The 25,825-nt window shown below is 41.1% G+C and overlaps 1 protein-coding gene across 1 annotated transcript; it reads right to left on the bottom strand.

Annotated features, from left to right (window-relative positions):
- Nucleotides 1-792: 792 nt before the first annotated feature.
- ATP6AP2 (ATPase H+ transporting accessory protein 2) lies at nucleotides 793-25,825 on the bottom strand. Its single transcript, XM_075589691.1, has 9 exons — nucleotides 25,617-25,825; nucleotides 10,364-10,491; nucleotides 9,274-9,402; nucleotides 8,609-8,704; nucleotides 7,915-8,052; nucleotides 5,624-5,677; nucleotides 4,386-4,535; nucleotides 2,407-2,526; nucleotides 793-1,919 (listed from the first exon to the last, which is right to left on the bottom strand). Exons 1-9 carry the CDS (start codon nucleotides 25,723-25,725, stop codon nucleotides 1,725-1,727), a joined length of 1,119 nt encoding a protein of 372 aa, XP_075445806.1. The 5' UTR covers nucleotides 25,726-25,825; the 3' UTR covers nucleotides 793-1,724.

The raw sequence follows: 25,825 nt of genomic DNA, 5'->3' as shown, positions 1-25,825 counted from the left end.
GTAAATATTAGCAGCCATTTATGAAGTATAGAACAGACCAAGTCAAGTACTTTCAATGTACACAATTTCAGCAAAGTTTACTACATTTAAACATTGAACACAACTTGGAACACGACTCCTGAGACACAGGGAAAAGTAGGTTTTCCATATATGTAATTCGTACATAAACTTACCCTGACCACTTAATTTTAGCCTTCAATTTTGATATACTAAATTCCTTCTACTGTACATGGAATTAAAAACACTTTCATTTGTCATTTATAATATAGTAATTCCTCCCATCTAAAAACAATGGTTCTGGAGCATTTAGGCCCATATTTAATAAACTATTAAGTCTATAAGCACTTTAGCGCCGTAAGGCAACTTATGGACCATTCACGTTTGGCTTAAAAGCATCACTAAAGACCATTAGTGCCCTAATGATGCCTGCTTGAAGTCACAAGAGCTGGCATGCTGGTGGCCTATGTGACATCCAGTACAAATCCTCAGTTTGTTCGTCTCTAGAGGACTTCCTTTGACATTATTAGGGCGTGTTGTGACCATGTGATCACGATCCCCCAAAGGGCTGGGGCACTAGGTTGCCGCTGGTCTTCTATCATCCTAAAAAGGTAGTCCATCTGCTCCTTTAATTTGTTTTAATTTTTCAGATGGGAGACTTTGGTAAATAGGCCCCAGTGACCAAGTCTTTGAATATTTGTAAAACTGATCTTCATACACCAGGATGTCATAGCACAGGACCAAGATGTAGAAGAAGATAGCAAACTTGTGACATTAACATTTGTGTAGTCCGTATAAAGAGAAGTGTAATTATTTTTTAATGTATATAAATAAAATAGCAGACACTAAAACAGGACAAAATAAGAGTCAGATCATATTCTTAAAATCACTTTCATAAAAAGGTGAGGTATCAGCTGTTTAAGTTGCTGAATAAATATAGTCCAGTGCATTTTTCAGGTGATCAAATGATGCTTTACATTAGAGAGTGTAATACGACACTAATGGGATTACTCCGACCTGCTGACATGTCTGGTTGGAATTTCTGCCGAAAAGAGATATAGCATTGGTCCCTTAAGGCCCATAACTACTAAGCGGTGCTAAACCATGACACCTTCTTGGGCCGAAAGACACCTTGTAGCCCACTTTCTTGAGTAGACTGCAAGTTGTCTTCCAGCAGCAAATTGGATCTTCTGGAATATCACTGCTTAGCAAATAAAGACCTAAATATATACATTATATTTTTGTGGGGAGGGGTGGGGGAGAGGATTTGCGCAGGAAATAACAAAGGGTAAATTATATCAGGAACAGTACACCTTGAATGTTGAAGTCACCTGCTCACTTTCGTGTTAAGCAAAAACTGTGTCTACAGGAATGAATAAAATTAACCAATTTCACTATTACACAATTTAAAGCTGCAGTGTTTTACTTGCCTCTGTTAAAGCAGCACTGCTCGTGCATCACTTAGAACACATATCAACAGTGAAGTACTTACAATACAATCTCTTCAAGGTATCAGGTTGTTAGTGGGGTATTTGACCTTTCATTGTCTGTTTATAAATTCTGTGTTTATATCAGCAATGCTGCTTTAATTTTCTGTGGCATCACAGATTATGTGGGGTTTTATTTGTCAAACTGTTATTCTTCTGCTTGACGTTACATCTACAAGCAGGACAAATCATTTTGTAATTTGATAGATAGATCTATATCTATCTATGGAAATAAAGATATTAGTCCATTCTGATCTTCTGGTTGGTCATCCTGTAAATGATGCTGTCGTAACCAGGATCCATGTTCCAAAGGTTGTAGGAGATGGCGATCACAGCAAGAGCGAGTACGATCATAAGCCACAGGATAATGTTGAAAACAACGGCATAGTTGAAGTTGTACTGGTACGCCAGATTGTAAGGACTTCCGGGATTGCTCTAAACAGATCAACAAATGCAATAAGTGGCTTGAGTTATAAGTCACATGGCTAATGCACCAACCTATACTTTAAGATGATAAACTGAACCTTAAATGCGCTGTGTGTTTGTGAAGGCAATGTATTAATATAAAGTGAAATGTATTTCAATGAAAACAATAATGAAATTAGGTATTCCATGTATAGGTAACATGCAAAACTTCATGTATGGAGTATTTTGAAATATTAAAATGGTCAAGACCCAAATATATAAACAAGAGAACAGAAATAGAACACTAAAATAGACTGTTCTACAATGTATCTCCGTGTCTGAGAAACACACGAAAAATAAATTTAAAATGTTGCGTTAGGGACTTGAGTTTGAAAATGTGCAGCGCTTTGTAAAATAATATTTCTACTGTATGTTATGCAGACAAATACACACCATTTGTTTCACTTTTTCCACATCATTAAGTACAATAGGCAAAGCTACATTGACGTGCACTTACAATGGATACAGATTCAAGAATGGAGCGGGATTTCCTCACAAGGGGAGTCTCGAAAGATTGCACGGCCACTACTTCTACAATCGCGTTTCCACCATAAATGCTGTACATGTCATCTGCAAACTGGAACATGCATGGTCAGCACAGGATTCAGCATGCACCAGATATTGATATATAAAAACACACAGACAATTAAAGGCACCATCGCATAGAAACTCCTGCGGACGTTAATGAAAGTTTCTGTGCCACAGTACCATGATCGGCACTATCACAGTGTATTTAGATAACCCCCGTGGCTTATCCAAAAGTTTTCTAATCAATACCGGGAGAAAATGCTTAACCCCCCTCTGTTGCTTGAGGGTCCTGCCACCTCCATGGCCACAGACTGTCACTAGCAATCATGTGACCACTTCCATTTGCAGCAGCGCACGCTGGACAGCGGAGTATACCCTACCTTCCCCTTCCGTTTAATTCAGTCAGTGCATTGAAGAGATGCAGGAAAATTTTGTAAAATCCCCTTTATAGTGCACCTTATATTTATTTTTCTTTTTGGCTTGTTTTGCTGCTGTCATTTTAAATAACATCACAAACCAAACATGGCTGACTGCAGAGAAGAAAACGCAGATAGACCATTAAATCTTCTTATAGTGTAGAAGTACATTTTTATGCTTTTCCCATCCCATCTATCTATATATCTATTAGGGTGGGACTAATGAGGAATTGTGAGATCACAAAAAAGACAACGGAGGACAGTGGATGCTGGAATGAGGGCCCCAGACGATCACTATGAGGGGTTGGTTTAGAAAGTGATCTAGTCAAGATGTGTATTGTGAATTGAGGGGATGAAGTAGTTAAATATGTATAAAGAAGTGATTTGACAGAAAAAAAAAAGTGTGTCAAACAGAATGACTGCTTTTTCTAAATTGTAAAAACACACACTCCAATAGGGAAGTAGAGTTAGAGGAAATATGTCGTTGTCTGGAAATACTGTCCCCTCGAAATGGGGAAATGTAATGCAGAAATATTGGTAAAGATGTTTTTAAATTTACCAATGGGTGCAGGTTAGGTATACTGCGCGACCATATCATGTGAGCAGTGTCAGGATGCAAGGGAGGGTGAAAAAGAAAGTGTAGGTCGATCGTTGTATTTTACAGGTCACCCGACACATTTCGCTTTGCATAATCTTATAAATAAACGCTGCTTTGCTTGTCTGGTGCATCACTTCTCCTGCAAGAGACTGCTGTCATCCAGAATTTTGCAATCAATACAATTATTAGGAGTAGTGTTCAATAAGGCTTGGAGAGAAAAAAAAGTGTGCTATTTGAACAGATTACAAAATATAAAAATTGCGTTTTACTTCACTTAAAGGCAACGTCTTTTAAAACTACAGTCCAATCTTTATGCTGTAAAAATAGCAAGAGACAGATGCTTTCTAAAAAGAATCCCTTTTTCTTTGTAAAAGAAAATTGAAGGGGAGATTTTTTTTTAAAAAAAAGTGGTCCTATAGATGTGAAAATAAAAAATAGTCTTTTTCCATACTCATCACACTTCCACCACCTATTCAGAGAATGACTAGACACGTAGGCACGGTTTCACCAAGCAATGATACAAGGTATCTCAGCCAGATCCAAAAGTTAACTGCCATTGACGAACTCCAGAGCTAGTGCAATACCCCGCGTTGGTGCTTAGCGAATCTCCCCCTTAGAATCAAAGTTTCACCTACTCATATTTTGAAAGACAACAACCAATTCACATGGTCTTTTCCAATGCTATTCCTCAACCCGAAGTTGATTTTAAGCATTTTGCACTCACTCTTTCTACCTTGTTACCCACAACAATAATGATTTGAGATTTCCCGACACCATGGTTAGAAGCAGATAAGGTTAAAAGTTTATGCACTTACGTGTATAACCCATCAAGTTATTTTAAAGTAGATACATTTCCGCTCACAAACAAGCATTAACCCTTCACAGCTCCATTACCTTCTGCAAAAATTCAGAAAGGATCCGTGTAGCATCCTTGAACTTCACAGAGTCTTCTCCGTAACGTTTCTTGATCTCTTCCAGGCCGGTCAACTCCAGCGAATAAATATCTGGAGCGTTATCTTTGGCTAGATGCTTGTGCCGAGACAGCTACATGACAAGACAGAATACTTAAAGACGTAATATTAAAGTCTCACCTGCATTTATTTTGAGAAACACACTTCCAGATAACATTACGATTGTGTATTTTTATTATTCTAAATATTTGCTTATGGTATTTTGTTCCGGGGCATATGTTAAATGGTTGCCTCAAAGGAGTGATCACACTGCAGTCTGTTTATTATATATTTGTATGGTACTGTATATTGTACAAGGTGAAACTGAAAGAAGCCCTCAGGTCAACCAAAGAAAAATTGGTTCATAAATATTGTACAATATGTTCTCTGAAATTGTATTGCAGTTACAGGATAGACCGTAGATTCCAATAAGAAAGGCTGTGAAATGGTTTGTAGATAAGAGCACAAGATCGCCATAGAACTTTTGCAAGGATAATGTATTATAGCAAATCCTATAATGGTATATAAAAGTATTTCCTTTAAAGTAGCACATACATACCTTATTAGAAGTGGAGGTGTACAAGTAGTCTTCTAGTGTACTGTATTCAAGTACACTAAAAGAAACGGGCATTACTGGCCAATAATGTCCTGGCAGGGAGGCCAGAATGAGCTGATCCGGGAAAAGCAGTGTGTCATTCTTTGTCTTTGTTCACCAACCGGAAGGTACAGGAGCCCAACGATGTTAGTAGGGGCTACTAGCCCATAAGCATATAACCAGACCTCACGGTTATTCTCCCCGCAATAAAGCTCTTAATATTTGCCTCCAGTAGAAATGAAACTGCACGCTTCTTTCTGCCTCCAAACAGCCCCAGCCAAAGGAATCCTCTCACAGCTGATCGATGATCACGCAAGCCCAATGTTTCGTCAGCTAATGAGCTGACTTCATCAGGGGTGATGAAGTCTGCACATCAGCTGACGAAACATTGGGCTTGCGTGATCATCGATCAGCTGTGAGGATTCCTTTGGCTGGGGCTGTTTGGAGGCAGAAAGAAGCGTGCAGTTTCATTTCTACACTTTAATGTAACTAAAATGGTATTTTGTTGTGTTGGTGGTTAAATCTGCGCATCACCTCCATCTTTATTGGTTATTAAATAATACACTATTTAAGGTTCTTGAACTTACCAAAGTAGGAATATCTTGTAGTACTTGCAATTCAGATAAGAAAAGCCGGTCAGTCTTCAAATATTTCAAAAGAGAAACAAATAAATGTACATTTGATTAGAAAATGTAAAAAAAAAAAATACAAAAACACCACACAATTGAAGTTTTCATCGTTCATCTAACTGTTAATGCTGGTTAGTTTGTACAGAACTACTGCACCTCATGCAACTAAGGTAGTGTGAAGCTGGACATTATTATGTCATGTTTATATTTATATGAAAAGGGTTGCCATACAACTACACAAGAATTATGCAGCTGTCTATTAGGATGCGGACAGCAGGGACTCTTTTAGTAGAAGACACTCACTTAAAGGAAAAAATAACCGGCAGAAAAAAGGGTCACAATTTTTTTTTTTTAGTAGATGAGAACATTAAACACCTCTGTGTCACGAAGGAGAATTTCCTTTTTGTTCCAGTTCAGGATATTTTGTACGTCAAACGGACATACCAACTTCTACAGCAAAATATCCTTTACTGGGCAAATTCACTGATGGAAAGCACTGTTAAAGAGCATACATTTCCCCACCCAAGACTGATGGAGTGTTTTAATTAACAATGTAAATTCAGATTCCAACTAGACAAAAGCAGCAAACTTTTAATGAACCCCACCCTCGTTAAGCTTGTAGCGTTTGTAAACGTTCCGAGGACTGACACCTGCATTGTCCTTAGAACGTTTCTAAACGTCCTCCCTGCCACAGCCATTGGGGGCATTGATTGGGCCTAAACCGACTTCATTTGCTTCTGAGGGAATCAACACACAAAAGAAACACAACACCACTAACCCGACAGATGAGGTTATCACCCAGGCACAGGGGGAGAGAGAATGAGTGGGTAGGTAGATAAGATAGGTAGGGTGCCCCCCCTCCCCAATGTCCAAATTCAAGAGGGTTCTGCGTCCTCTTAATTTTAGGGGGTTTCATTACATCTCATGATCAATAAAAAGAGGTAATCATAGAGAGTACCCCCCCCCCCCCCACACACAAAAAAAAAAATCCCTCTGGATGGTATTGCGAGGGCAGCCTCAAAAATAAATAGAAAGTAGTTTGACTTTGAGGATTTATTAAGTAAACATTTCTGATAGTCACAAGAAGTTACTCAACTTCTCATTGCACTAAGCATGCTATGTGCTGAAGGAGTTTGCAATGATCAGATGTTTGGATTTATGGGTGTAGGCCCAAAGATTGAGTAGGGAGTGCCCACCCCCCTATCCATTTTGGAGTTGTGTGTATGGTTTGCTTTTATATGTTGTAAACACATCCACAATTATTCTATTATAGTTCTATAATTATTTGGCGTTCGTGGGGGTTAGTCACAGTTACAAGGGCTCAAAGACGTTATTCTGTTCCTACAAATAAATGGGTACCATTGATTACTAGAGGGCATAGTTTCATCAATTAAAGATACGTTCGTATTTGTGGGAGAAAAAAAAAATTCAACTTACTAAACATATTGCATATACATTTACATTGTTTGGACACTATTTTACAAGATCCCTCAGGCATATTTGCATTCCCATAAATATGGGATTACCTTTGATAGACATTGGTTGTGCCCTCTCTCAATTAGGATATCTCTGTTCCCCCCTAGAATATTATTCTTATAAACACAAAGTGCACACCGACCCTGGTGCAGAACAACTCAAACAGCATTAGAAAGATTCTGAACGGTCATACAAATTCCCTTGGCAGCAAAAACGTAAAATTGCATGCATGTATATGCAATGGCCAAATCAAGAGATGCACAGGTTCAAAATACTATTGGTATTTTCAGTAAACTGCAAAAACGCTGGTTTCTTAACAATACTAAATTACCAAAACAAGATGGTGGTTTCAGGATGCTAATAAACGGGCAGAGGATTGGATTAATGTACCCAGGCTTGAACTGGTTGATTAAAGGTACCCGGGACAATACCTTATGGGCCGCTGACATCCAGACTGACCAACTCCCCCAGAATTAATGGGATACTCCATCAACCTTGTGTAGATGCAGGAAACTGGCCAAATCTCCCATGGCAGATTGAGTGCGGTTGCTGCGATGGTCAGTTTGGGTGTGGGGTGTGTGTGTGTGTGTGTGTGTCTTGCCCGTTATGGCCCAAAAGTAGTCTGCTACTTTCCCATTTGTGGACCCTTGATACACCAGTACACCATGAATTTACACTCATTTCTAAGAGACATCGCAACATAGGTGCAACGATACCATAACTAAACAGAAAGAGTCTATCATAAGACATAATTACTTTGTTCTTGGACTTACCTCATCATTTCTGTACAAAGAGCTGAGAGGCAGAGAGGCAAGAATGGAATTATCTTGTTCTAGGCGGCTTCGCAGCTGCCGTAACGTCACAGCAAGATCCTCAAACACAGAGTTTGCCTTCCCGACCATGTATACCCTCTGCAGGAACAACACAATGTAGGTTAGCCCCATTACAGAGAATGTGGCAAGTTATTTATTAGGATACCTTGCTGTCAACATTCATTGACCTTCATAATTATTCATAACTATAACTTTATAGTTTGGAAAAGCTATAGATTTATACATTTTTAAAACAGAATTAGGTTTATACTGAAATTTTCTTTAAATAGTGTTTTAAAGCAGTAATAAAGTTGCATATGCATATGGAAGATAAAACTGATTGAGAAGTGAAGCATGAATTTTAAACAGCAGACTGAACACACTCAATGCCCTTAATATTTGGACTCCAGGATCCATACCTCCAGAGGTCATAGCTAAAACAATGAAGGACCTTATTTAATATACTGAGAAGCAGGATAACAATTAATGATGCATCGACTTCCACTCAAATGAACTGAAGTTGATGCATCGTTATTTGCGAGTTATCCAACTTCTCACCATGCTCAGTCGGGGGTATCAGTGGTTATACTTTCCGTCTCCCCCCCCACCCCACCCCTGTATTCATCAGAGGCATGCAAAGTTACACAATACTTACTTCCTCTATGGGGGCCAGCTGTAAAACGACTGGCATTTCTTCATCAAACATTGAATGGATGGAATTTATAACACTGTCAACACTGTACGGAACAGGCTTTAGGAAACAAGAAAATATGACGGTCAGAAATAATGTCAACAGCAGAAGACAAAGACAACCTATCTTCCCTATCCACCTGTTTACAGTAATCTCTGTGGAGATCACGATTACACGCAAACATGTATACTCAGTGCGCTGAAGGACTTCTACAGCACTAAAGAGATTGGCAATTTACCATGGATTCTAACAAATACAAGACACTCGCACGAACCAGGCTGCTGTCCAGTAGAACCATAAACCACAGTGCAGCCCCCATGTGAATGTGAAGCAATGAGTGCACCTCTGCTGGTAAACAGCCCCTTATTGAAAGTGGGACACCTTTACAATATAACATTCTATTTTCACACACCAGAACCTTACTGTGTGTCTTGTTTGCAGGATATAGCAAGCTTCACATTACATAGCCAGCAGACAGGGCTAAAGAGGTGACAAGGCTGAGTTTGAGTATAATATTTGGGATTGTACTTGCATAACCCAGCCTTGGATATACAATAAAAATAGCGGCACCTTCTAAATTATCTATTTTGTTCTTAACACACAACAGCATGTGTTGTTCACATACTCACATTTTCCACTGGATAGGACATTCCAGTGATGGTCAGAGGCAGCTTATCCACCCCTATTACCGTCACCAGTGCGGTTGCACGTGGACGCTGGAACAGGTTGCCAGCTCCTAGCCCAGGCCATGACAGATCCTGTTAAAGTGAATGGAAAGATACCGATTGAAACGGTTCCATCTTTGATGAGGTCCAATACACAAAGCGTTATGACCTAAAAGTATTAACAGTCTAATAGTAATAGACGTGAAATGGAGATGAGAACACAGAGCAATAGATCTGAAATCTCCAGGCCAATACTGAACAAATTGCACTTTCAGTCTTCCAAAACTTCATGTTTCTAAAACATTTACTGAAAATTGTACAGGCCGTTTCTAAAAAGATTCCAGGTCGCAATGACTAAACTTTACGAACGGTCACTGAATGGATGGCTCTAGCGGAGTAGAATATATTTGTCTTGGTACAAACCGGTGAGGACTGAAAGACAGAAAAGAAGCAGGCACTCAGGACTTAGTTTTGCAATAGAAAAATAAAGGTTAAGTCCTGGAGTGCCTGATAGATATAGATATGTCTCCAAGTACAGTATGCACCCGTCGCCGTGAAAAATATACAGGTACTAGTAGTGTAGACTACATTTGAAGGACTGATTAAGAGGAGACATTCCAGTCCATATTAATATTAAACATGATAATACACTATAACTAATAAAGTTAGTCTGTCACTATGTTCCCTGTAATTCAGGGTCTGACAGAGATGGAATTCTGTCCAATAGTGTCAGACAAAGTGACTGGGCAGAAACAAAAAAAATTCAATAGAAATTATGCAAAGAGGAATATGCATACAGAATTTCTCATGTCTAGTGTTTCATATGGACTTTTACATGAGATCACTGTGAAGATTTTAGGTACACAAAAAAAATGAATTAGTTTGAAACGTTAATTGTGGCATAGATGTAAAAAGGCGAACAAGAAAAATAGTCCAAAGCGGATTCCTGGTCAGCCTCACAAGTATTTTTTTTTTATGGCTACCTAAAGTGTAGCTACATTAGTCAGTCACTTTGTACAGTATGTTGACTACAGAAAACCCGCTACAACCATACCTCTTCCACAGAAAATCCCATTGACAGAGCAATCACATCAGGAATACGCTCCCCGGGAATGGGCCAACTTCCCTCACGGAATATTAGGTTTTGGGGCGACTTTAACACACTGAAATCAGCAGAGGAAACTAGAGACAAAAAGGGGGGGGGGGGGGAAAAACAACTGTAAAACCGCATACTTAAAATGCTGATAAATGTATCGAGCAGCATTATTGCTGCCTAACAGTCAAGTCATTCTAAATGTTATTACTTAATCTGTGAAAGCAATTTGGTTCTGTCTTTTTCAATATGTATCACAGAGTTGGCAATTGGCGACACGTAGCAAGAGTAACACACCTATTATAACGCTACTGATCAAGGTCTGTATCTCTTGCCAATATGTATGTCTTTATTTGTACAGTATAGCGCCATTAATGTACATAGCGCTTCAAAGTAGTAATAGTTACAATCATATAAATAATAAGATATAAATAACACAAAAGGGAAGAAGTGCTTCAGACTTAAAAGTAACATTTAGGAAAAAGAGTCCCTGCTCCGAAGAGCTTACAACCTAATTTTTATCTGGGAGTCAAACAAACAATCTACAATACCGGAGAAGTCAGACCTCATTAATCCTTACTACAGTATTGATTTTTTTTCACTTAACACTGCAAGGACTGTTCAATGAACATCATACTTTTGATCACAACCGTTTCCCTTTGAGATTTGGGGCCGCAAATAGAACAGGAGTTGCCCTGCCATTCCACAGAGGGGTGGGTGTCATGACCAAGTCACCACTACAATGGCTGAGGTGATCCTGGAGCAGTAACACCTGTGATCCCTGTGGTGCAATAGATATTATAACACAAAATGTATAATATACAAAACATGCCAACAAATGAAATTAGAAAAGTACCTTTGATGTTCAATTGCTTGTTTAACAACCATGTTATGTCCCATTTCTTTAATTTTAACCACATATACATACACATTCATTTATACATGCCATTTTGGGCATACAGATGCAGCTTCCGTTATTCGAACATTTCACGTGTTGTATACCTCGGAACATTCAGGTCATGGCGCGTGATTTTTTCCAACCTTACCGAATAAGACGCGAGTGCAGAAAATTGCATTTTTGTGTTCTGGTTTTGAAACAACTGAAATTGACACAGTAGCACAGTACAATTCATTAATTTCATTGCACACAAAAACAGAATCCATGAAATTCAAAACAAAGCAACCGCGATAAACACGGGTGCCTGGTGTGATTGGCCGTGTTAATGCCGCATGGAATACAGCAGAGCTCACAAAAACGGCTATGTGATTTGTTCGAATAACGGCTGCTGCATCTGTAGGAGAGACTGCACCTTAAGGCTATGGCTGTAGCACCACTTAGGCTTCTGGGGGGAGTGGGTATTGCACTATGAGTTTAATTCATTATATTCGTATCGTGCCCCCTAAACTTGTCCTGCTCTTTATAAAAAATAAATGAATAATAAAAAAAACACCACGTTGGAAAGGACAAGAAGAGATCTCTCAACGTAAAAAAGATTACAATCAACAAAAACATTTAAAAAAAAAAATTACATTGTGATGCCCACACCACGTTGCAGTCTCTTGTATCCCAATTTAAGGCCGGAAACACCGTATTTTCTATGCAGGGGTTTATTACAGGAATTAAATCATATAGCAACAGGCCCACTGTCCCTTGAAGAAAAACCAAAGAGAAAACAAACACCTATTCCCTTTAGGGAAAGCCAACTACACCATAGCTTGCGCCCTCACTAGTTGGATGGCCAGCTATGCTGGTTCCCACCCTCAAAACATGCCCTGGCATATGCAACAATCTACACAGTCTTTGCACACGGCAATAACAAAGGTTTTTTCTGCTTATCTGTTTGTAAGGCCCGGGCCATAGAGGTGTGGGGAGAGCGGAGGCGCGCTAACGCTGAGGCTCGCCTGCTTCAGTCAGCGCGATTGCACGGACTTGCAGGCGAGCCAGCGTGCGCGAAGGGAGCCGGGGGGGGGGGGGGGTGGTTGGAGGCGGGGCAGTGACGTCGCTAGGCCAATCGCCCGCGACGCACTGACGTCAATGTCACGGCGCCATGACGTTGACGCTGCTGTGCAGTGATTGGAGGTTTTCAGCCGACAGCGCGCTGAAAAACAGCTTGGCGCTCGGCTGAAACCTCCAACGCCTCAGCACGCCTGCGGACGCTCGCGTGAGCCCCCTCTCAAGGCATCCTCATTGAGGATGCAGGGGCTCAGCGCGGAGCGTCCGCACGCCTCAGCACGGCTGGTCCATCTATGGACGCAGCCTGAGTCCTCTGGAGCAGATATGCCTGCTTCAGCACAGCCTTGTGGTCCTTTCCTTCTTAGGGGAACTCTGCCCCACCTGAGCCCAGAGAAACTCTCCTCTGCAGGTCCTCTTACCAGCTTCCGCAGCTAGGGAGCACTTCTATCTATCTCATCTACCCTTCACCCCCCCACCCTTCTCTGGGGAAAACAGTCTCTCCCGCATACCAGCTTTCAGTCTGTCTTTTAAACTACTTTCTTGTTCACTCAAGGAGTCTGATTAACTCCATTAGTTAGCAGCTGCTGCTGGCTTCTCTGAGGAATTAACCCTCTGTGGACTGGAAAGCACACTTACTGCACTGTTCCAGCCCCTAGAGGACAGTGATGGTATAACTATACATACATAAATACATAATGGATGGAATTCTTTTTTTATTAGAATTATCTCCTCTCATAGCACTGAGGAAAGCATACAAAATAAAATATACACAATTGGCTTAACTAGGAAATACAAGAGTAATACCAGAGAAATTGCAACAGCGAGAAAACAATGTGAAAGATAGACCGAGTGCAACCTAAGAAATAGGGCATCAGTGAAAGGAGAGGGTAGGATATGATAGAAACTTTATAATATATCAAGAGTATTAACCGAGGAAGCATATTTCAGAGACAGAAGTGCTAGAGCAAGAGGTCCGGCTCTGAAGCAGGCGAATTGCAGGGTAAGGGGAAATGTAAGGAAGTCATTCTTCATGTAAAGGGTGGTTGATTCATTGAATGGCCTCCCAGCGGAGGTGGTAAAGGCTAATACGGGGAATAAAAACTGCTTGGGATAGACACAAGGCTACCATACATGTGGCAAATAGGCACGAATCCCAGTGTGAGGTTTCAAAACAGATCGGAATATGGACAGAGTAGATGGACCAACCACTTATCATCTACCGTCAATTTCTAGGTTGTTTAAGCCGAAATTCAAGCTGGTCCTTTTCTCTCCCCCCTTTTTTCTAATGTTTTTTTACATAGCATTGAAGCAGGAGGGGGGCACTCCAGAGATGAGCCCCCCCCCCCACACACACTCTCGATACAGTGGAATTACATGTAGGAGCATATGGTATAAATCGTGTAAGTACAGATAATAGAGAGGCTGCTATCTGTATACCACATTTATTAGTAAGAGTAAGGTCCTATATTTTATGGGTTTTAGGTTCTTAAATAAATACCAAGGGCATCGCTAAGGAGAGAAAGGAGATTTTCCTGATGTCTCTTGTCTAACCACTTGCTTTCACATTCTTCATTTCTGCATTTGTTTACTGCACACAAGTCCACATCTTCAGAGGTGCAGTTTTTCCACACACAGTGAAGGCAGCTGCCAATAGTAAACAGTGAGATTAACAGTCAACAGCAGCTCTTTTGCAGCACTGTACCAGAAAGAAGTGTCACCTTTGTTTCTGAAGTACCTACAACATCACCTGGGGTAAACAGTATGTGAAAAAAAACGACTTGCAATCTGTTGTAAAAGTAGTTTAAGTGGATTGATGTTTTTGTTCATTTTACCCTTCTAAAATTTTGTTTTCATACTCTGGATATCGACCAATTTAATTTTAGGATATAGCCATGGAAAGGGATAGATAAATAAATCTATCCATCCATTTTATAAAATGTTTTACCAGGAAGTAATACATTGAGAGTTACCTCTCGTTTTCAAGTATGTCCTGGGCATAAAGTTATGATGACAAATAATACATGATTACAAATACATAGTTACACAAGTGAACAGGGTAAACATTATATACAAGACATTGCATGCAGTTAAAGATAATATATATTATACGCGTATGTAACAGTTACAGACCAGATTAAAATGTAAGATAGCTTTAGTATTGAAAGAATTTAGACTGGGTGGTGGCTGAGAGTCTCCGGTAGATTGTTCTGTAGTTTTGGGGTGCACGGTAAGAGAAGGAGCGGCTGGATACTTTGGGACCATGAACAATCTTTTGGAGTCAGATCTCAGATAAGTGCTGCATGTGGTAGGGGTGTGGTAGGGAGCTTGTTCAGATAGATGGGTAGCTTTCCCATAAAGTATTTGAAGGCAAGAAAGGAAAAATGAACTTTGTGCCTAGACTCAAGTGATGACCAATCTAGTTCATTGAGCATTTCGCTGTGATGTGTGTTGTATTTTCATTGGAGAACAAAACGGCATATTGAATTGTAGAGGGTAACAAGTTTGCCAAGGTGGGTTTGGGATGCCGAGCCGTATACTATGTCCCTATAGTTGATAATTGGCATTAACATCTGCTGTGCGATACACTTTCTGACCAGCAGACTTGGGGAGGATTTGTTCCTATAAAGTATACCTAGTTTGGCATAGGTTTTGGATGTCGGGGTATCAATGTACATCCCAAATGTTAAGTGGGAGTCAAACCATACACCCAAGTATTTAAAACTAGTAATAGGAGTTAGGGTGGTATTAACATTTGTTCTGATTTGGAGCTGTCATTGGAAGCTTTAACAATTTAGCCTTGGTCCCAATTACCATTGTTACAGTCTTGTCAGTGTTTAAAAACAGTTTGTTTTGGGAAATCCAATTTTCAAGTCTCAAAAAATCAGATTGAATTATGTGTTCAAGGTTGGAGAGGCAAGGGCTGTGTGTATATAAGATTGTGTCATCTGCATACATGTGTATTGAAACTCCCTTACAAGCTGTAGGAAGATCATTTATGAGCACTGAGAAGAGTAAGGGCCACAGAACAGAGCCTTGCGGGACACCACAGGTGATATCCAAGGGGTTGGAGTTAGAGCCTGAGATACACATGTTGAGATCTACCTGATGGCACGCTTGAAACTGGTTTAATTCCTACCTTCCCTATTCCAGAGCACTGGAGTTTGTTAAGCAAGATATAACATGATAAACAGTATCAAAAGCCTTTGCAAAATCTAGGAATGTTGCACTAGTGAGTTGACCCATTTCCATTCCACACTGGATCTCATTGCAAACTTTTAGCAGGGTAGTTACTGCGAAGTGTTTGGACTTGGCTAGGGAAATTTGTCTTGGTATAGTAATTGCTTAATTGGGAGTGAACACATTTTCCCATGACTTTGGATAGTATTGGGATAAGAGAGATTGGCCTGTAGTTTGAGACAGTGTTTTTGTCCCCACTTTTGAAGATTGGGACAACTCTGGCAGTTTTCCAGGTCTTAGGGATATGGCCTGCAGACAGGATAGAGTTAACTATGGAAGTAATTGGTTCGGAAATGGCTGGGGCACCAAGTGTTAGGAATTTAGATTTGCAGTAATTCAGGTCCACATTAGCTGCTTAGTTTTAATTTGAGGAGTGCTTGTGTAATCTTCTCTTCAGATACTGGGACAAATTGAAAATTGTGAGCAGTGTTGGGAGAGGATGGGGCTATAGGGGTACTCTCAGAATGAGGTTCATGTTTGTGGTTTGGGTTGCGTTTCGCTAATAAGTTAGTAGCACACCCTACAATGTAATCATTGAATGCATTAGCAATGTCAGTGGGATTTGTCAGAGTAATATCCTCCTTATTGATATTACTTGGTTGTTGATGGCTAGAATGCTGGAATATATTGCGGATAACCTTCCAAAAGTTAGCTGAGTTTGATGTATTCTGGCAAAGATTGTCAGAGTAATATTGTGCGTTTGCATGTCCTGTTTGCCTCGTCCACATATTCTGCATGCATCTGTAGTTAAGATCCTTGGTAGTGCCAATTATTTTGTAGCTTTTCCACAAGGCGTCCCTGAAATGGTAGAGCCATGGTAGAGAGATCGATAGATATTAAAAAAAAAAAGTGGCAGTTTGCCCTAGCAGCAAAACCACCAACAGCAGTGATCAAATCTAGGTTATTGACACACATACTAAATAAATATGAAGTATGGACCGTACTAATCATATTTAGATAGGCGTACAGCAGTTTTGGGTAATCCAGAAAGCATGGGCCAAGACTGTACATGTGCCAAGTGCTCATGGAGGTATTATTGATCCCCTCTGACTTCTCTTAATCCAGGGAGAGAAAGGCAAGCAACAGACCAGTCCCAATCACATAGTGCAGCAAATTCCAGGCCACAAAGTTAGATCGTGTTACATATTACATTCCAATTCTTTACGCATTTATTTTCAAGTATCCAAAACCTGACATCTCTCCCCCCTCCCACACCCAAAATAATAATAACTTCTTGAAACGTCAATAATTAATAAATGTTAAATAACAATGAAATGACCTTCTGACAAAAATCAGCAGCAGTAGAGAAACCTGGAGATAGCAATGAATTGTTGGTATTTACTTGAACTACCCGGCCCAATCTGAAAACAATACAAGACATGGCAAAACAAACCAGAAAAAACTGACAAAGTACCCTTATCAAGCATACACAGTATTTTGTAAACGGCACACACCACACACCCACCATTTAACACCTCAGGTCATACATCACATACTGCACAGGGGGAGGGATTGCCTTCGCCCACAGATGCTTTGTTTCAAGAAAGTTTTTTGGCTGAATCAATTGTAACATCGCCCGAAGAAGAGATCATTGTATCTCGAAAGCTCGCACAAATAAAAAGCATTTAGTTAGCCACAGAACGGTATTGACTATCTGTTTTTGATTATTAAGCTCGGCTTAATACAGATACCTCTACATACATATAAATAAATGGGTATATATTGCACATTCTTTTATAAGGAAAATGGTACACCACATTTTATTTTATATTAAATTACTTATTTATAAAAGTACAGTTCAATTTCCTTTAACAGAAAGGGGTATATGTTTTAAATTATAAACCAGGACATAGTGGTGTTCCCTAGTACATGGGTGCGCAAAATTTATACCCGGCGCACCCCTGCCTGCTCTTCCCAAGTGCTTGCGCCCCCCTTACATTCTTTAGCGTCAAATGACATCACGTGACCCCACAGTCATTTGATGCCACGTTGCCATGGCGACGCCTGAGTCAAGGGAGTTCGAGGCTTTGCGTGCCCCCCCAAAAAATCTCATGCCCCCCAGTTTGCATACCCCTTCCATAGTAGTAACACACACTGCCATCATACATAACTGTAATATAATTTACAGCTGTAACCAGCCTTCTCATATTGACTCTGCCTTCTAGATTCCAGGGTTGAAAATATATTTTCACTTCCTCCCATAACTTTAACATGCCTCGCTGGTTGTGAAAAGTGGTGAAGGTGGGCTGCTGTGAATCCTAAACTTACAAAACTTGTTTAGTGTCTGGTTATACCCACTTACCAGCTTTGCAAAGCCAGTAACCGTCCTCCTACTGAACCAAACGCTCGAAATAGTGGTCTATGAGTAGGTTTACTGGTTATGCACTTCTTTAACCCAGGCTGAGTTCTGTGAACTCATTTGCATATTCTTTCCTAGAATCCCTGGCTGCAGTGGAAGCAGTGTATGCCAAGAGAAAATGGGGGAAGGCAGGGTTGCAGACCTGTTTGAGACATGTGAATGCGCTCACAAGTAGTATTTTTGTTTTAAACCTATTATTAGGTAAATACATCACAGGAATAAGGAATAAACAAAATCAGGCAGAGCAAAGGTGCACAACTCTGGCAATTCAATACCAGATAAATCACATTGGAATTCACAGGGACAGGCACTTGTATTATACTCCTGTGAACTTCTGCAGAACTGAGAGCAGCTGAAGGTAGATCCTACTCGGACATACAGTACTTGGCTCAATTTTGCTCCCAACCTTCTGCGAGGATGTGAAGGAACTGGTAACTATCATCTCAATAAAGCAAAAGTTAATGTTTAACATCTCTGACAAAGGGCCCCTCAATGTGTCCATACACAGCTCAAATACGTAAAACCCAAAGAAGAAACTAGAAACATTTTCAGGACAACAACAAATATTGTGCTACCATCACTAATTATAAATATTCATATATTTAAAATTATGCTGCATTTGCTGTACTTAACAAAATGTAAGCAATGCCAGCAAAGAATAAAATACCTGAGGCAAGGGACAATAAAGTGACGTGCCCAAAATCTTAATCATAAGGCCACTCCAAGTCTAGATTCAGCTGGTAAATATTGGCATAGGGTTAAAGGGATGGGTGGATACATCACTCCGTTACGAAGTGCTTTGGTATTTCCCATGTACGCCAAAGGTTTGGATGCCACATGGAAAACCATTGCAGACCCAAATGCTAGTAAATCAATGCAACTTTAACAATGCTAGGTAAAATCCATCTTTGAATCCTGTCTCATTCAACCCTTAATTAAATTACACTTTCACCCTAGGCAGGGAACACCCTGTGTAGGATAAACATTTGTTTGAATGACCTCACATGTGCTAATTAAGAAGGCTGAACTTAATTGTCAGGTGACTTGTTAGGCCCATATAACCCCAGATAGAACAGCTTTAGTCTGCCTGCAGTACATCTGCAAGTAGCACATTGTAAGTAGATGAAGTTTAAAAGGAAGTTGTGAAGAAGTGGACAACACCTACTGGCCAACACCTACTGGCCCCGAGTCCTGCATTTCAACTACGCAGGAAAGGAGGATATCATCTATCCCAGACTGCACATCTCAGCACTTTACTATTGCTGTGATGCCGCCTTAACTATTTATATTTGCTGTGATCTCACTTCTCAAATTATGCACTTCCTTATGTCTCTAACGCTATTCATATATCTCCATCTCTCCTTCCTTCACCACTTCTCAGTTCACATGAACTCCTTTCTTACCTGCGCCCTCTGACACTACATAGCAATATCGCCTGCACTAAATCACTCCCCTACCACACACACACACTCACACTCACACTCCATGCTTCTCCTCCTTGCCTCTGGAGATCTCTCTCCTAATCCTGGTCCACTCCTTATTTCTACATGCTCTCGTCCTCGCCTGCCAAATGCAACTTCTACTGCTTCTGGTGTCAACCCCTCCAACCTCATACCCATCCCTTGCCACACTCCCTCATTTCTCCCCTTCTCCTGTGCTCTTTGGAATGCATGCTCCCTTTCTAACAAGTTCCTCTCTGTGCATGACTTATTTCTCTCTCATCCAATTTGCTATAACTGAGACTTGGCTCACTCAGTCTGACTCTGCCCTCTCTTATGGTGGTCTTTCTTTCTCTCACACTACGCACCCTGATGACAGGGGTGGAGGTTTGGGGCTTCTGCTCTCCTATCTGCTGCTACCTTACCCTTCCCATTCCTCCCTTGCTTTTCCCTCCTTTGAGGCTCACACTGTCCAGATCTTTTCTCCTCTCCCTGTCCACGTGGCGGTCACCTATTGCCCACCTACCTCTACTCATTCCCCTTCTGCCTTTCTCACTTTGAATCCTGGCTCTTTCTTTCTCTCCTCACTCTCCTGTTCTTCTCCTTGGGGACTTCAATTGCCACATTGATGACACTTTTCTCCCATGGGCTTCCCGCTTTCTCCAACCTCTTCTTTTGGCCTTCAACAGTAAACTGCAACCAGCATCCACAAGGATGGCCACTACCTAGACCTGGTTTTCACTAAAAACCTTCTCTCTCTCTCCAATTTCTCCATTTCCTCTCTCTGACCATCACTTCATCTCATTCTCTCTCGCTTCTCCCCTTCTCCACCTCCATCTACTCCTCGGTTCTGCAGAAACCTGCGCTCTATTAACCTACCAGACTTTGAGTACACTTTACACTCCTCCCTCTCCTAACTCTGCTACTGACCCCGACAACCTGGTCAGGAACTACAACTTTGCCTTATCCTCCTCTCTTGATCTACATGCCCCACTTTCTCTCTGCCATCCTCGCCCTTCTAACCTCAGACCCTGGCTAAATTCACACACGCGCATGCTGTGTTCCTCCACTCGTTCCTCTGAACGCCTCTGGAGGAAATCTCATACTCTCGCAGACTTCCTGCACTACAAATTTATGCTATCCTGTTTGAACTCTGCCCTCTCGCAAGCTAAAACAACCCTACTTTTCTTCTCTAAATCAACACGCACAAGCCTAACCCACGCCGACTGTTCTCTGTCTTTGACTCTCTACTCAAACCACTTTCAGCTGCCTCTTCTTCCTCCATCTCAGCTCAGGACTTTGCTGACTATTTTAAGGAAAAGGTGGAATCCATATGCCAAACATTCCCTCTGTTTCTTCCTCCCATCCTACACCTCTTCCTAACTCTCCTCCTGCCTTCCTTGACTCTTTTTCCACTCTCAGAGGAGGATGTGTCATTGTTGATCTCCTCTTCTCCCTCCACCACTTGCTCTCTTGACCCCATTCCCTCCCATCTACTAAAACCTCTTAGTCCTACTATAATCCCTATGCCCACACACATTTTTAACTCCTCCCTCTACTCTGGTACCTTTTCCTCCTCCTTCAAACATGCAACAGTTATACCATTACACAAAAACAACAAGCTTGACCCTATCTGTCTTTCTAACTATTGACCCGTCTCCCTCCTGCCTTTTGCCTCTAAACTCCTTGAACGTCTTGTATTCTCTCGCTTGCTTCATTTTCTCAACACCTATTCTCTCATAGACCCTCTACAATCTGGCTTCCGCACTGCTCACTCTACTGAAACAGCCCTCATTAAAATAACTGATGACCTCAATGCTGCCAAAGACCAAGGTCATTACACTCTGCTCATATTGCTCAACCTCTCTGCAGCATTTGACACCGTGTACCACCCTCTTCTCCTTCACATTCTCCATACTCCATACTCTTGGTATTCGGAACAAAGCTCTATCCTGGATCTCCTCTTACTCTCCCATCGTTCTTTCAGTGTCTCTTTTGCCAACACCACCTCCTCCTCTATTGATCTCTCTGTGGGGATACCCCAGGGCTCTGTCCTGGGACCTCTTCTCTTTTCTCTGTACACACTCTCTCTAGGTGACCTAATAACATCTCTTGGGTTTAAATATCACCTCTATGCTGACGACACACAAATTTACTTTTCAACCGCCGACCTTACACATGCTGTATAAACCAAAAGTTTCTGAATGTCTCTCTGCTATATCATCCTGGATGGCCCTCCGCCGCCTTAAACTCAACATGACAAAAATAGAGCTCCTTATACTTCCTCCCAAACCTGGCCCTACTACCTCCTTCCACATTACTGTTGGAAGTACGATCATTCACCCGGTAGCCCAAGCACGCTGCTTAGGGGTTACACTTGACTCCTCTCTCACATTCAAAACGTTTCTAAAACCTGTCGCTTTTTCCTCCGTAATATCACAAATATACGCCTGTTCCTCTGTTGCTCGACTGCTAAAACTCTGACTCAGGCCCTCATTCTCTACCGTCTTAATTACTGTAACCTCCTGCTGTCCGGCCTTCCTGCCTCATCTGTCTCCCTTACAATCTATCCTAAACGCTGTTGCCAGAATCACTCTACTCTTTCCTAGATCTGTCTCAGCATCTCCCCTCATGAAATCTCTCTCCTGGCTTCCGATCAAATCCCGCATCTCACACTCCATTCTTCTCGTCACTTTTAAAGCTTTACACTCCTCTGCCCCTCCTTACATCTCAGCCCTAATTTCTCATTATGCACCATCCCGACTCTTGCGTTTTTCTCAAGGATGTCTTCTCTCTACCTCCTTTGTATCTAAAGCCCTCTCCCGCCTTAAACTTTTTTCGCTGACTGCCCCGCACCTCTGGAATGCCCTTCCCCTCAATACCCGACTAGCACCATCTCTATCCACCTTTAAGCCCCACTTGCTTAAAAAAGCATATGAATAGCACTGTGGATAATACTAGGCACATCATACATAAAGCTTGGCCCCCTGCAGATGCACTTACCAGAATGCTCTCCTACTGTCTCTGTACGTTCTCCCTACCTACCAATTAGATTGTAAGCTCCTCGGAGCAGGAACTCCTATTCCTTAATGTTACTTTTATGTCTGAAGCACTTATTCCCATGACCTGTTATTTATATTATTTGTTATTTATATGATTACCATGTGTATTACTACTGTGAAGCGCTATGTACATTAATGGCGCTATATAAATTAATAGGAAGGAAACGCCTGGGCACTACGGATTTCTGCTTGTGAAAATTTTTTATTTAGCCAGTGTGATGACGTTTCGGCCCCAAGGGCCTTTCTCAAATGCTAATGCCATTACATTTAAGTACGAGGTTTCAAAAGCTTTGTACACTAGGGTTCTTCATAGATGAAAATATCATATATCCTGTAAAAGGAATCACAAACAACAAATCTACATTTCTCCAGAATCAACACAGCTACTAGAGCAGGGGTGCGCAAACTGGGGGAGGGGGTTTACAGAGGCCCCACGGTCTTCCCCAAGGCATTTAAATTAATTGGCGGGGGACCGCGTGAGTCCTTTGTAACTCACTGTGATTCAGCCGGCTTCGGATGACACGTCGCCATAGCATCAAGGCAACAAGGCATCAAATGCACAGTCACAATGGTAGGGGGGGGGGGCGTGCGAGCACTGGGAGAGAGCAATCGGGGGGGGGGGGGGGAGGGGGAGGGAGCAGCACCAGAAGTTTGCGCACCACTGTACTAGACCACGAGTAGAAGGCACTTTGTTTATGCAGACTAGCTGCTAGCATGTTCTCTTTCATGTGTTTTAGTGGGTGGGTACAGGTTTTCCCCATAACACAAAACAAATATCCAATTAAGTTGTAAGGCGTTGGCAGTTGGCTGGCTGTCACTGCTTTGAAAGCAGACAAGCCCATACTCGTGACCTTGAACAGGTCACCTTATCACCCTGTGCCTCAGCAATTTGTATACTGTGCCCGCATATAATAATAATAATAATAAATTTAGTAAGTAGGAGCGCTATTGTAATGCAACCATTTATGTGGACAAAACCAGCTAAAGATTAATACCATTCGCATCCTAATCAATGTGCAGTGAAGCTGCTTTTCTCCATTTTAGTCTTAGTCACCAGAATGACCCTGAACTTTTCTCCAGTAAGGTAACAGTTTCACAGAGTACTGAAAATGGCTTGTATGGCATGTACAAGTACAAGATATTTTTTGTGGAAAGCTACTACACACCTACATGATTGTACCTCAGGACTCTTCAACGTGCGGCCAGGCCTTGATGTGGCCTTGGACTCGGCTTCTGCTTATTACATAATAGTAGATTAGGCAGCCAAGTGCAATTTGACACAAACACACTTATTAATTAATGTAAAAATGCATGGTACAGATTTTACAAAATGTTTAAATACAATTGGTCTTTAAAAGTATCTAAAATTATATTACAATAATCTTCTGGCCCTTCTACTTGTAGCAGGTATCTGATCTGGCTCCTTTAGAGAACTAATTGAAGAGCCCTGTCTTACCTTCTAGAACAGGGGTGCGCAAGATTTTCTGGGGGGACATGGCACTTACAGAGGCCCGGCACTCTTCCCGAAGGCATTTAAATTAAAATGCTTGGGGAGTGTGACGCCTCTGTAAGGTCACTTACCTTATCTCCGACGGAGACAAGGTAGGGGGGAGCAGAGGTTAAACTTTGCGCACCCCTGTTCTAGAAGGCTACACATAATGGTAGATCCACATTACGAGGAGTGATCAGACCTTCCTTACCAGAGAGTCAGCTGATATATTTAGTTCCAGCTCAGACTCTCCACACAAACCTTCAACATTTCAACACAAGGAGTCACTTCCACATTTTATTTCTAAACAATCCTGATAGAATGAACTTCCTTATTTACGATCAGATGAATTATAAGTACGACCCCTGCGTCTTCATATCAGATTTCTTTCTGCTTAAGATCTGAACAGTTTTAGAATCCATTGCCGATGGAGGCAGGTTTCCCAAGATACTTGGGATCAGAAAATGCAAGGTTACTAAAGACAATTATGAAATCATTACCTGTTCTTGATGCATCGTTATCAAAACAAAATACAAGTAAAAACAAACACACACATTATATATCTCAAATATTGTAGCTGAAGGCACTCAAAACATTTCAAATTGGGTCAAAAGTGGGGTGGTTACAAAAATCACAAATTCAAAAGTTGTGCATATACAAAAAGAGCAATCGCATCCCTTTAAACATTGATGTAACAAATATTTCCTGATTTTTCCATTTGAATGGATGTGCTTGCTGAATATATACATACATACCCTCTGTCAGACTTGCAAAGAGCGTAAATAAATTAAAATTTACATTATCAGCATGTCGGTCAAAAAAAAAAAAAAAAAAAAAAAAAAAAGTACCCTTTTTTTTTACCTAAACGCTGATAATGTAAATTCAGTGTATTTACTCTTTTTGCAAGTCTGAAAGGTGTGCGTGTGTGTGCGCGCGCACGCACACACTCGGCTGGCAAAAAGCATCAATAAATTGAATTTACATCATCAGCGGTTCAGTCAAAAAAAGGGTCTTAATAAAGTACCCTTTTTTGGGCCAAAACACTGATAATGTAAATTTAATTGACTCTCTTTGCAAGTCTGAGAGATAATGACAGACACAGACACACACACACACACAGACACACACAGACACACACACAGACACACACACAGACACACACACAGACACTTGCAGGCTTGCAAAAAAGGTAAATAAATTGAATTTACATCATCAGCGTTTTGGTAAAAAAAAAAAAAGATATTTTGTCAAGACCCTTTTTGCACCGTAACGCTGATAATGTAAATTTAATTTATTGACGATTTTGGCAAGTCCCGAGAGTGCCAGTATATATTTTTTTCTTCTACGAATCCTTCATTATCTGTGCACCACGCAAAATCAACTGATGTATTTGGAATCGGAATCACACACACACACTCTATACAAATTGTTATATTAATTTAAAAAAAGGCACATATGGTCCTATTCTATCCACAGGCAATACATTACAAGGGAACACATAGCATATTTGTCATTTAATCACTATTAATTAAATGGAGAGGGCTTCATCTTGTATGTACTGTACCTATACCCCACTAGTCATATGATGCGCTCTCCAAGCCCGACAGCAAATCTGCAGCTATCAGAATAGCACACAGTGACACGGGATGAATGTAAAGTATCCTCCTATCTCACCTGCTATGAAGGTAGCCAGTGCGAGGACTAGACGCTGCATCGTTCCGGGTGATGTGAATGTAGATACACCTGAACTGGATAAAAATGACCCGATAGAAAAGCCCCGCATCCCCCCCCAATTCACTGGAGTCAGAGCCTGAAGGAGAAGCTAGAGACGTCTTCCCGGTGAGACGCTGACTAACAGCCCTGACCACCTATCCGAATGCGCC

The sequence above is a fragment of the Ascaphus truei genome, chromosome 3 (genome assembly GCF_040206685.1).
Source record: "Ascaphus truei isolate aAscTru1 chromosome 3, aAscTru1.hap1, whole genome shotgun sequence".
Classification (NCBI taxonomy): Eukaryota; Metazoa; Chordata; class Amphibia; order Anura; family Ascaphidae; genus Ascaphus; species Ascaphus truei.
This window is presented reverse-complemented; position numbering and strand designations above follow the sequence as displayed.

What these genes read in the sequence shown, in the direction of transcription:
- ATP6AP2 (XM_075589691.1), bottom strand. Translation starts at nt 25,725, where the DNA reads ATGCGGGGCTTTTCTATCGGGTCATTTTTATCCAGTTCAGGTGTATCT. An exon ending in ACTGGCTACCTTCATAGCAG is followed by an intron (nt 10,492 to 25,616) that starts GTGAGATAGGAG and finishes TTTTGTCTCTAG; the next exon opens with TTTCCTCTGCTGATTTCAGT. An exon ending in TTCTTGAATCTGTATCCATT is followed by an intron (nt 1,920 to 2,406) that starts GTAAGTGCACGT and finishes TGATCTGTTTAG; the next exon opens with AGCAATCCCGGAAGTCCTTA.